General features: G+C 46.0%; 1 protein-coding gene across 1 annotated transcript; it reads left to right on the top strand.

Moving 5' to 3' along the window:
• Positions 1-2,875: 2,875 nt before the first annotated feature.
• Positions 2,876-12,523, top strand: LOC115100332 (cytokine receptor-like factor 1). Its single transcript, XM_029618752.1, has 6 exons — positions 2,876-3,243; positions 3,791-3,892; positions 4,718-4,835; positions 5,530-5,702; positions 9,462-9,610; positions 11,177-12,523. The coding sequence occupies exons 2-6, from the start codon at positions 3,814-3,816 to the stop codon at positions 11,330-11,332; spliced, it is 675 nt and encodes a 224-aa protein (XP_029474612.1). The 5' UTR covers positions 2,876-3,243; positions 3,791-3,813; the 3' UTR covers positions 11,333-12,523.
• Positions 12,524-12,744: the final 221 nt, after the last annotated feature.

Raw genomic sequence — 12,744 nt, 5'->3', positions numbered from 1 at the left:
CCTGGCTTTACCTGGAGTCACAATAACCAGGTAGAACATGATAGAATCAGAGTCTGCAACCAAAGTCTTTAACAAAGAAAAACCTCTCTTAGCAGGGAAGCTATAAGAAAGCAACCCTATGGGCACAGATTTGGCCAAGACTTCAGGATCAATTGTGACAAATGTGGATTCAAGATCAGAATTGGCAAACATGGATTTTAACCATCCCCTAGTGCTGAACCATAGTCCTACCTATCCATGCAGGTTCCAGTGGATACCCACTTCTTCAGGAGCAGAATCTGGAGCTACACTTACTGCTGGGAAAACGTATTAATTAGTTTTAGATTCATGTACAAAAATGGTCCCTGTGGATACAGACATATCTAAAACTACAAATCACAGGAGCAGGATCTGAATTGGTGTCACTAGAACAAAAACAGATTGATTAGTTAAGAACTTCTATGGGCAAAGATTAGTCCTAGTGTCTCAAAAACAGGGTCCAAGATTACAGGAATCAGGTCTGGATCCAGCAAATAGTCCACAGTCAGCATGGAGTCAGAACCTGGCATAGCAGACATGGAGTTTGGATCAGGATCCAACCTGGTAGACAAAGGAGCACGTCATTTAGGTGCAGAGCCAGGCATACCCCAGAAAACCTCAACACTGGCTATCAACGCGCTCTCTGAAGACACATGCAGGGGCTTGAGGGTAGCTTCAGGTCTTTAGTTGGATTTTCATGTGACAGGAGCTGCAAAGAGTCCCCTTCATCGGGAGCATTCCTTTCCCTTCCTCGCTCCTCTCCAGGAGGGTCTGGTACACTTTCAAATGGAAGCAAGGACTGAAGAGCTCCTCCTGCAAGCACATCAGAGATGCAATTCATACACACAACAGGTGCACCCTTTTCCAGCTTAGGCCAGGACACAGTTTAAACAGGGTCTGGCACAGCTTCAGGTGGAGCACCTCCCTCGGTGCAGCAGGAACAGGGTTCAGCTTTTTTTCTAAGCACTGCGTCCTATGGGTGTAACTATATTTGCAGTATGAGCTCCTCTTACAGGCGTAAACTTGGAGAGATCTGCTGATTATAGAGTTCTGCTAGGCCCAAATGGCCACAGCATGATTGAAAGCCTCCTATTTCTTCAGGATGCCCAGTATTTCTGATTCTCCTCTGCTGACCTCTTTAGTTACTCTGACTGGACAACAATCCACCTCTTTAGTTCATGGGTCTGTTGTTGCCATGAGGGGATACTATCACAAGAGGCTTTCTTTTCACTAAAACAAGAACAGTCAATCAACTGTAGTTCAGAAACAGAGCTCCCATACGCCAGATTCTTGAGTCCAGATGAGGAAATACTACTCTGACAAATAAGCATGGTAGGGTGCAGGAAATATGATTTGGAAACCAGATTCAATGCAGCATTTTGGAAGTGCACAGATTACAGGCATGGGGGGGGGGGGGGGGTGAGGTGCGCTGCTCAAGCAGACAGCTGCAGCCTAACAGCTGGGATAGTGCTCACACCTGCCGAGGTCTTTCCTCTCACTGCAGCCCCAAAAATCAAACTCATAAAACAAAAAGTCTAGCTCAAACTGGACACTCACTATACCTGATTTAATTCCCCCAACTGCACCTCACACCAGGACTAAGCACTTTTACACTCTAAATAAAGATTGCAGTTTAATATGGCAAAAAAAAAAAAGTCAGTGCTTGTTATCCTGCTGTTACTGCTGCTCCTTGTAACCTTGGGTAAGTCAGTGCTCCCTCTGTACACCCTCCGACTGTACACTATACAGTGCTCCCTCTGTACACCCTCCGACTGTACACTATACAGTGCTCCCTCTGTACACCCTCTGACTTAATATCATGGCGATATTAAGTCGGAGGCCCCAAAAGTAAAAAAAAAATAAAAAATCTGTCAATTTAGCCAGCGTCTGTTTTCCGAACCCGTGGCTGTCAGCGGGCTCGAGAACCGACGCCGGAAAAATTCAGCGTGGGCTGTCAAACCCACCGACAGCCGCCGCTCCTGTCAAGAAGGAGGCGCTAGGGACGCGGTAGTGTCCCTAGCGCCTCTTTTTACCGTGGGCCCTCATTTGCATCTTCTTCCCGCCTGAATCGTGCGCACAGGAGAGCGGCCGCTCTCCCGTGACTTTTACTGAATCGGCCTGACAGAGCAGCAGTTACTTTCCTAAAAAACCTGATGGACCATTCTGGTCTTTCTCTGCCTTCATTTACTGCGTTACTAATTTCTCAGACTCCCCCTGGCCTTGTATTAATGGAGCCTTCCTTCTCCTTCCACACCCCCAAATCCCCTGCCTGCACCTCTGTGACCGGGGGGGGGCCCTCATTTGTGATTTACTGATAACTGGGCCTCTCCTGCTTGTGCCCTGTTTCTGCTTCTCTCTCTGTGACGCCCTCCCCTGTATCATTTCACGTAATCGGCCTTGCGCTTTATCCAGGAAAAGGGCAGAATTATCGCACGAAAAGGCAATGAAATTGTGACTGCCTTTGGGCAGAACTAAGGCAGTGCTTCCGTAAGGCCTAGAAGGAGGTGGGAACGGGAGGAGAGAGAGTCAGAGTGGGACTGAAAGGAGCCTGGGGCCTGGTAAGGTGGTCCAGCAGCTGGGGCGAAGGCTCATGAAAGGTCCTCTGCCATCATCACCTTTCATGCTGCTCACTCAGATTTTCAGCTTCCTCATCAGTCCTTAGGCACAGCCCCTTACTTCCCAGATTCTACACCTGTCCCTGACTCTTTTTTTGTTCAGCCTGCACTTTTTTTTTTTTTTCCTCTGGCAACAAAAAAAAAGTGGCTTTTCTCTTCTGTAGAAATCCAGGGGGGGGGGGGGGGGTCACTTCCAGTAAATCAGACGCTGCAATCGCCATCTGGTGACAGCGTAGAGCCCCCACCCTGGGAGCCGACTGCCAAAGTGAGATGCTCAGAGAAAGACCGGGACTCTCCCACCCTTATCTGATTAGGGAAGGCCTTGACGCATCAGGAAACCGAGGAGGGGGGAGAGCTGCTGTTCCGGATGTTGGCCCTGCTTGTAAGTTTTGCCATGCGGGTTTTCTTGGAGCAGGCATTCGAGTTCCCCCCCTTAGAAGGAAGTTACTGATGCCACTCATAGGAAAGAGGCTTCTTTTATTCAAAGGTCATTTCCCCTAAATCCTTCTCCATCCATGCCGGAGGAGACTATATAAATCGCGGCTGGCAGGTTTTTCACTGCACGAGAAACAGCGTTTGCTCCACCAGCAAGGAAAACCTTTCTCTTGATGTAAGTAAAGTTACTTTGCTTTCCTTTAGCGCTACTCAATGTACTCAGCGCTGCAAGAAAGCTTTCTAAATGTTTTACTTTTGCATCCTATGCATGTATTTATCCCGCCAAATCCAAACCTGAAGGCGGTTCAAGGCGGATTGCAACATAATATATGTATGTATGTATATATATATATATATAATGTATATATTCAGTGCATAGTTTCTTAACGTGCAGAGTATTGCATCGGCCCGTTTCTGGGTAAATTGTTTTTCACTGCCTTAAGGAGCAGGTTTTTGGAAGAGGTCAGGGGTTCAACTGAGACCTCAGTGGCTCGTTTGGAACCACTAACATTATGAATGGAGTTTGGTTCCCTGCCCATGATTTCAGTGGTTTGTGGATGGGGCTAAAACCATGTCATGAAAATGTTAATTACTACATGCGCAGATTAACTGCATCCCACACCATCAGCTAAATATACTTACTTAAAACGGGGAAGCATTCATACACGACTTGGTTGTGCTCACTACTCTTTCTATTCTTCTCTTTTTAATTTTCTTTGTAGTAAACGGTAATCTCATGACCTGAATGGCTGATTTGCTAATCCATCTGCTGCTCTTCTGTGCTTTTATAGCAAGGATCCCAGGAAGGTACTTGCAACCAACAGGTAAAGCTGAAGAACAAGAACAGAGTTCCATAGCACAACCCATACGTCAGTCTTTGAAGTGTAAATACCCTGCTATCCAAGGCACTGCAAGTACAGTAAATGCCTTCATCTCCCCATAGTTTAAAGAGAATATCCCAGCATGAATCATCTCCTGGTATAGTAAAAATTAGGGGACAGTCCATGAAGATAGTAAGTAGCACATTTAAAACAAATCAGATAAAATTGTTTTTCACTCATTGCACAATCAAGCTATAGAATTCATTGCTAGAGGATGTGGTAAAGGCAGTTAGTATAGCTGAGTTTAAAAAAGGTTTGAACAAGTTCCTGGAGGAGAAGTCCATAAACTATTAGTAACCAGAAGGACTTGGGGAAAGCCACTGCTTTCCCCAAGTCCTTCAGCATACAATCTATTGACCTTTTGGAATCCTGCCAGGTACTTGTGACCTGGATTGGCCCCTATTGAAACAGGATACCGGGCTTGATGGACCATTGGTCTGATCCAGCATGGCAAGTCTTATGTTCTTATGTATATTCTTAATTAAAGCAGGATTGGTTAAACTCTCACAGCTCAGATCTCCAGAAATTTCATACTAGTTTCCTTTTCTCTTTGCTTATAAACCTTAGGTTTTCCTATTACTTTTGCGTTTTGTTCTTTTTCTCTCTTTGCTCTCCCTTATTATTTGTTCAAATAAGGCACCTTAGCTACCACTTATTTGCCTTATAAGGGGACAGAATGAGGATTTAGTCATGAATGTAAAACAAGGAGTGCCCAGGGTGATTACGCGGGTGCTAACGCTGGCCCATCGTCTCTCTTGCATTCTGCAGCAGCCTCGGCTTCAGGTCTGCACTGCTCCGTGCTTTATCCACACAGCATGTCATGTCACTGGACTCCAGTGGAGGGCGCCGAGTCCCACACAATGTACATCTTCCTGTATAAAACAGGGTGAGTCACAAACAGAAGTGGTTTTGGTTCTCCATGGATGTGCCAGCAGCTGTGCACAATCATAGCTTCTAAGTACAAGCTTTATGCTGACTCGGCTGAAGGTATGGCAGACTCCAATAAGTCTAATTTCTCCTAGGATCAATGCACCTACTGCACAGTGCAATTTATCAAGTTACAGCAAAGTTTAATATTGGTTATTGGGTAACACAACTAAAAAAAATCTGAGCTTTTCCCATTTCTTTTTTAAATGATCCCTTTTTCTGACCCACGAGTTTCTGCCAGTTGGAAGTGGTCTCTCTTGGGGTTTGATGCCACAGGCCTTCATTTGCAACCACCTAATGTTTCACCCTTTCAGCCCAGTCTTTGTAGTGATAGGTCCTTGACTAGGGACCACAGATGTAGGCTCACTGGCACCCAGCATATGCGTACACTGAGCTCGGTCACTAGGTGTCACCACTGAGCGATGGCCGAGAGTCCTCCTCTCCTGGAGCCATGGGCGCTACCTCTGCAGCATTTCCAGTTGCCAAGCAGCCCGGGCACTGGAAGACCTGACCCAGGAATCAAACCCTGGCCCTCTCCTACTTCTGGAAGATTTGATCCTGTTGGTCAAATAGTAAGGATGAAATTATTCTTACCTCCTGTTCCATTGCCACGATATTGACTCTCTCCCCTTTCACACTTTAACTGGATTTAGCGGAGGGGAGGAATTTGAAGAATGCAAAGACTACACGACTGCTGGCCCCAACTCCTGCTATTTCAGCCGAGCCAATCTCTATCTTTATTTCACCTATGAGATTTGGCTGAAAACTCTTGGCCACCATGGATCCCAGATGTCAGAGAAGCTGCTCTTTAACACAGAAGACATAGGTGAGTGTAATTCATTTTAAATGCAGGGGCTCTGTGGGGGTCATACATTTCTAGTCAATGGTTACTCACAGGTATGGATGGCTTACATTGTGCAGTCCTTTAGCTGCACGTGGTATCTCTATTTGTTTTATATTGGTTTTTATTAATCATGTATGTTTTCCTTTTTTGTTATCCACCGGGGAGCGTAGGATACACGTGGACTGCACATTTTTAAAATATATTTGTATTTATTTATGTGTGCATGTTACACTAATTTTCAAAAGGGAAAGCCGGTCCGTGCTTTCCCTTTGAAAATGGCCCCACCGAAACTGCCCACACACTCTGCACCACTAATTTGTGGCAGAATTGTTTTCAAGATTTATGTGCATCCTTTTGGAAATGCAAATGAATGTGCATAAGTGCAAACCCCTCCCCCCCCAAGTCTGCCTTCGGGAACCCCTGTGCTCACTTTCGTACTTACAGGCTACCCAAGCATAAGTTTACCCACCTATCGGGTGGGCAAAGCACTGTTTTACCTGCAGAAATGGGAGCGCGTCCGGTTTCCCACGCCCCCAGTTATTCTGGGATTGTTCTGTCAGATGGGCTCTGAGCTTTCTAATTTAGGCTTGCTGTGAAGGTACCCTGTCTGGCCAGCTTGAAATATTTACTGTACCAGAGGCTGTGAAAAGGATAAAGTGTGATTCCTTTTTTTGTGTGTCCATTCGCTCTATGAGAAGTTCCTTTAGCAGCACAGCTGAGCAAGCGTTAAGTAGAGGTTTAAATATGGGGGAACTGGAATCACCAATCTTTGTGAGTGTTAAGCTATTTATGTTACTGCTTTTCAGTGTTGTATTGCGCAGTTGCATCTGGAATCGGGGGTTTATGAAAGACTTAGAGTGAACCCCGGCCCAAGATCTCTTATTGATCTTATGTGTTGAAGCCTTTTAGATTTTGCACAGGGTCCTTCGTTCAGTTTTTAGTTTTTATTTTGTCTCTGAGAATTTTATCACTGTTGATTGTAACCGACTAAGCAACGGAAAATCAGTTGGAAAAAATAAACTTTCTTTTTTCCCCCAGTGGTTTTCTTCTGTTTTTTTCTTGGTTTAAACAAACTGATAAATTCTTGGAGAAAATCCCACTATAAACTGAAAACAAAGGTCCCTAATTATGCAGTTACTTCAGTGTTAAAGTTTTGCCACGTGCAAAATGATAATTTTTTCTTACCGCATTAAACATTGCTTCCAAAACAATACTGATTGTATTAGAAAGCTAAAAGCAAAGTTTGGTAAGGCTAAGAAAAAATGAATGAAGAGACTCTGCATTGTAAATTGAAAAAATTACGATGCTATATATTTATATAATTTTAAGAAGGAAAGCTAAATACAATGACGATGTTGCAAGTCGTATTTTGAATTTATCACTGCGATTGAGAGCTCTCTGTTAAATTGAGATACATTTCACTGTCACAGCCAGAAACTATAACAAAAGGAAACAGAGGATAATTGTGGGTGATTGGAATTACAACTAATTTTTACATTTTTTTGCTAGTACTTTTATTTTTTCTTATTGACTGTATTTATAATCAGGGACTTAAATACAGTTTTACTGCAGTAAAGGAAACATTTGTGTTTCACATCTTAACTTATAAAGCTGTGTAAAACAGAAGCAACTTCAATTAAAAGTTTGATCCCATACTGATATTAGGTTTTCTTTTTTAATGCCTTTTTCTCATTCTGTGCTTTGAATTAGCAGTCATTTGAAACTTGAGAGTAGTCGTGCCAGCACTGCTGCTGCAGATTGTGGCAGGATATGTGACTCTTCTTATAATATTCTGACTTTAGTTTCACTTCCCAAATCAGCTTTCTAAATACTTAAAGAAAACTCTCCCCTACCCCCTATTCCTTCCCAAACCTTCTTTTCCTGTTGATACTTATTGTTTTCAAATGGGAGCCCTTGGGGCTGTCAGAGTCACTGGGTCCAGTTTTTTCTGAGCGATCCAAGAATGAGCTGAGTGAATGAAAGATTTTGTATTTTTTTTTTTAAGGTAACTGAATTGTGAATGCTTATGAAAGATGAGTGAATGGACAGTAGCTGGGCAGATCCGGTTAGGCAGAGGAGATAACATGCATAAAGGTGCCACAACGAACGGGGGGGCCCCCTTGCTCCATCCAGGTGATTGTCTCTCCCCAGTACGGCTCAGCCTGCGTGGCAGCATCCTGTCGGACACCTGTCCCCTTAAAGCTGGTGGGCTGGTGACACTCAGAGCAATGTGAAACAGAGCAGCCCCTGCTCCTTCAAGGCAGTGGGTCTGAAGGGATGGTACCGCACTTAGGAGAGAGGATCACCTGACAGAGGAGAAGATGCCCTTTCACTGCAGAGCTCTGAGTCAATTTCAGGGGGGGGGAGGGGGGTCTCCTCCCCCGCTCCTGAGCCTTTAAGAGTTAAATCTGGTTGTGGAGAATTTTAAACCTTGACAATTGGCGCTAATGCTCACCAGTTTCAAGCTTGTGCTCGCCGGTGAGCCTATTTTACATAGGCCTACTGGCGCGCGCAAAGCCCCGGGACTCGCGTAAGTCCCGGGGTTCTCCGAGGGGGGCGTGTCGGGGGCGGGCCCGGTCGTCGTGGCGTTTCGGGGGCGTGTCGGCAGCATTTTGGGGGCGGGTACGGGGGCGTGGCTACGGCCCGGAGCAGTCCGGGGGCGTGGCCGCGCCCTCCGTACCCGCCCCCAGGTCGCGTCCCGGCGTGCAAGAGGCCCGCTGGCGCGCGGGGATTTACTTCTCCCTCCGGGAGGCGTAAATCCCCGGAGAAAGGTAAGGGGGGGGTGTAGACAGGGCCGGGCGGGTGGGTTAGGTAGAGGAAGGGAGGGGAAGATGAGGGGAGGGCGTTAGAGGATTCCCTCCAAGGCCGCTCCGATTTCGGAGCGGCCTTGGAGGGAACGGGGGTAGGCTGCGCGGCTCGGCGCGCACGGGCTATACAGAATTCATAGCCTTGTGCGCGCCGATCCAGGATTTTAGTAGATACGCGCGGCTCCGCGCGTATCTACTAAAATCCAGCGTACTTTTGCTTGCGCCTGATGCGCCAGCAAAAGTACGCCTATTCGCGTTTTTTGAAAATCTACCCCTGTGTCTCCAACAGGTGCATGTGTGTGTTTTCTGCCTGCTTATAAAAAAAAAATATATCTTTAGAGAATAAAAGAGAATCCTATTGTATTATGTGCCATGCAGCAGATTTGAACAGCTATGGATCTTCCCTAAGAGACTTCGGAAGAGCTTAGCAAAGTGTTGCTTCAGTTTTACTCCAAGCAAAAGCCACTTCCTATGTGTAAATGAAATGTGCCAGCCGTTCTAATGGTAAAAATAAAATAAAATAAATGTCGACCTGAGACTCCAGCAGCCTTTCGCTTTGAAGCAACACTGTGCTAAAATGATTTGCTTCTTTACTCTCCGAATCTAAGGCATAATTTGAGGAGTAAGATGTTCAGTGCATCTGCTGAACAAACTGTAATTCCAGCCAGTCGGTCAGTTTAGGTGCTGGGTCCATCCTGATCCAGGGCACCAGCTGAATACCCACAAGCCGATGCCTGGTTAGTGCTCGGAAGTTTGACGACTCCCAGCCCGCTGCCCAGCATTGTCTCAAATCCTGAAAAAGAACAGCTTTCTATTGAAGGGGGCGCTCTCATTTCTCTTTGGTGCCCTGAGGTCGGCCCCCTCTGCCCGCTCTCTGCCGACTTACACTTTGTAGCCCCAGCCGGCTTTGAATACGGCTTCTTTGTCCTTTCAGCCAAAACAGAGCCACCAGGGATCCTAAACGGCGCCGGTCGTGCCTGGCAGGTGTATGTGGAATGGGCATATCCCTCCGGGCTGGAGGCTTCATTTTTCCCATTGATCTTTGAACTTCGGTACCAGGAAGACGGAAGTGATGCCTGGATAGTAAGTCACTTTGTTCATCTTCACATTAAATCTGTTACCGTCAATTCCCTCACTGACTCCTATTTACACAGAGGCAGGGCCGGTGCAAGGGGTATTAGGTGGTCCCAGACAACCATCGGTTTTCCACTCCCCTCCACATGAGACTTACCTACTGCTGGCAACTCCTGTGCTTTGTTGACCTTCTCCCACAATTTTGACCCCCCCCCCCCCACACACACAGAGGAGTCACACTCTAGGTGACTACCTAGTGTGTCTAATAGAAGCACTAGCCCTGATAGGGGGCCAATTTTCATACTGTTCTTTTTGGGACAGAGACCGCCCGTACCTTTTATCCGTGGGCTTTGCACCAATTTCCAAAGCAAAAATGCACACTTACTTTTTCCTTGAAATGTGCTACAGTTTTAAAACTTGTGTGGTCACGTGCTCTTGCTTTTTCTGTGGGTAGATTTTAACTGGAAAAGTCCATGCAAAGCCTTGAAAATGCAGTCTGCATATGTAATGTGCCCCCCCCAGCCTGGGAACGCTTCTTCTCAGTGAGGCAAAAAGACATACAAAGCATCAACCATGTTGAGAAAGGGCAATGTTCAGCTGACCAATGAATGCCCATGTAGATCATTTTGAAGGCTGTCCTTCCCATGTTGGCTGGAATATGAGGTACATCGCACAATGGGGTCTTTTAACAATGCATTTTTGCACCAGAAAAGCAATTGCAGCATTTTTTCAGGTTATCCTTATCCTGTTGAAAACACCAGGATGGTTTCATCGATATGTCAGGAACAATTCTGTACCAGCATGACATTTTTTGTCTCTCCCCCATCCCCCCCTTCTCTCTCCCTGCATTGCAACGTGTTAAGATCGTCTTCAGCTGTCCGGTTACATGTCTACAGTTAGGATGGAGGTGGGATAAGTTAGAGCTGGGAGTCAGGAGAACTCCTGGGACTCAAGGGCTCAATTCCTATTCTCTCACTCGATCTCTGTGTGACTCACAGGAGAATTGCTTTAGTTCTCCGAGTAATAACAGCAGCAGGCATTCCTCTTCTCCTGAAAAAGTTGTGATCATCAGGTATCAAAACTGGTAGCCAGACTTGTCACACAAGAGGTCACTACATTATGTTTCTGAATTACCAAATTGTAACAGATACTGAACTCCTGTTTGGATTATTTTGCTTAATGATTGCTCTTTAGATCAAGAGTGGGCAATTCCAGTCCTCAAGGACCACCAACCAGTCAGGTTTTCAGAATATTCCTAATGAATATGAATGAGAGATTTGCATGCACACTGCCTCACTTGCATGCAGATTGTCTCATGCATATTCATTAGGGATATCATGAAAACCAAACCAGTTGCTGGCCCTCGAGGACAGGAGTTGCTTTAGATGTATGGTTTATTCTCACTACCCACTAGTAAGAAGAGGTGTTTTATGTCACTTGATATTTGCACCACTTAGAAATTGTGAAGATACTCTTGGCTAGCCATTACGGCTCCTCTGTGTACAGCATTTTAGTGTGCCATGTGCCGTGGAAAGAAGCCGAGTACATGAAGACTCTCTCTGCTTCTTCCTCTAGCAAGAGCCAGATGTGGGTGAGCAAACGAATTACAGCATTTACGATGTGACCCCAAACAGAACGTACGTCCTGCAAGTTCGCTGCAAGAGCGCCAGTGAGAGGGGTTTCTGGAGTGACTGGAGCAGAGCATTCACTGTAAATACCACCCAGCACTGAATCTGAGAGCGCTCCCACGGAAGCCCGCAACAGGAGCTCAACGACGCCTGCGAGACGGAGAAGGTCTTTTCAGTGTAATATCCCTGACCAGGTGGCCAGATCCCATGCCACTATTTTTGGCTTCTCTAAATGAGGTCATTTCTGGGGATACAGTGTGGTCAGGGGAGAAAACTGTGCACATGTATTGCAGTTTCATCTGGACATGCCTAATCTGCCCCGCCTAACCCCATCCCCAGAGGTAGCAGGTGCAGCGCACATAAGTACAAATGTGAAGGGTCAAAGGGACAGTACGCAGGAAATGATCTTTGGACAATCCCACTGTCACCCACCTGGAATCAGGGTGGGATTTAAGGTTATGGCACCGAGAGGCCAAAGACTGGGGGTGAGGGGGGTTTGTCCCCAGAAATTAAGAAGTAGCAAGGGAGAGTCCCAGGTTTTGAGCACCTTCTGAATTTGGCACCTTAGGCACTTGCCTAGGTTGCCTGTCCCTAAATCCGCCCATGCCCCTAGTGGAGCTCCATCCTTTTTTTTTTCCTTCCCTGGTCATATTAGTGTAAACCCATCTGGCTAAGTTTGGACTGCGTTCGCCTCTCTTTATTGTAGCACAGGTCACAACAGGTCCTCTCCTGTTCCGGTTTGGGGTGTGAGCAAAAAAAAAAAATTATTTCATTTATAGTTTGGTTCATGTTTTGTTTTGGGTTTTTTTTTAACTATTTGTTTTTCATTTTGTTTGATGTTGATTTCACTGACGTTCATTTAATTGAAACAAAATAAACAGGAAAACAAAAATAAAAAACAAATTAAAAATAAGGAAAGGAAGGAGCCAGATTTCCCCTTCTCCTTGCCAAAAGCTCCTCAGCACTGCTCCCACCCCAGGTCATACTCGTCTTACCCCATCCGTGGGGGTTGTAGAAGTTTAAATAGGGCGGGAGTGGTCCCCTGCCGCTCTGGCCCCACAAGGGCCGGAGCCATTCTGTTTGCCCTACAGCCACCCTGCAGGTGGCTGTAGGGCAAATAGCCTAGTGGTTAGAGCAGTGGGCAAATAGCCTAGTGGGCAAATAGTCTAGTGGCTGTAGGGCAAATAGCCTAGTGGTTAGAGCAGTGGGCTATGAACCAGGAGACCAGCGTTCAAGTCCCGCTGTTGCTCCTTGTGACCTTGGGCAAGTCACTTTACCCTCCATTGCCTCAGGTACAAAAAAACTTAGATTGTAAGCCCTCTGGGGATAGGGAAATACCTACAGTACCTGAATGTAAACTGATGTGATATCTCAGATTGAATGTCAGTATATAAAAATGATAAATAAATAAAAAAAATGCTGGCCTCAGCCCCACCACTTTGAAAACAGGAGCAGGCAGAGCATTTCAGCTCAGCGGTGGATATGTCTTTGCTTTAGTTGGGAAGTGCCTTGGAT

Source organism: Rhinatrema bivittatum, chromosome 10 (assembly GCF_901001135.1).
Source record: "Rhinatrema bivittatum chromosome 10, aRhiBiv1.1, whole genome shotgun sequence".
NCBI classification, from domain to species: domain Eukaryota; kingdom Metazoa; phylum Chordata; class Amphibia; order Gymnophiona; family Rhinatrematidae; genus Rhinatrema; species Rhinatrema bivittatum.
This window is presented reverse-complemented; position numbering and strand designations above follow the sequence as displayed.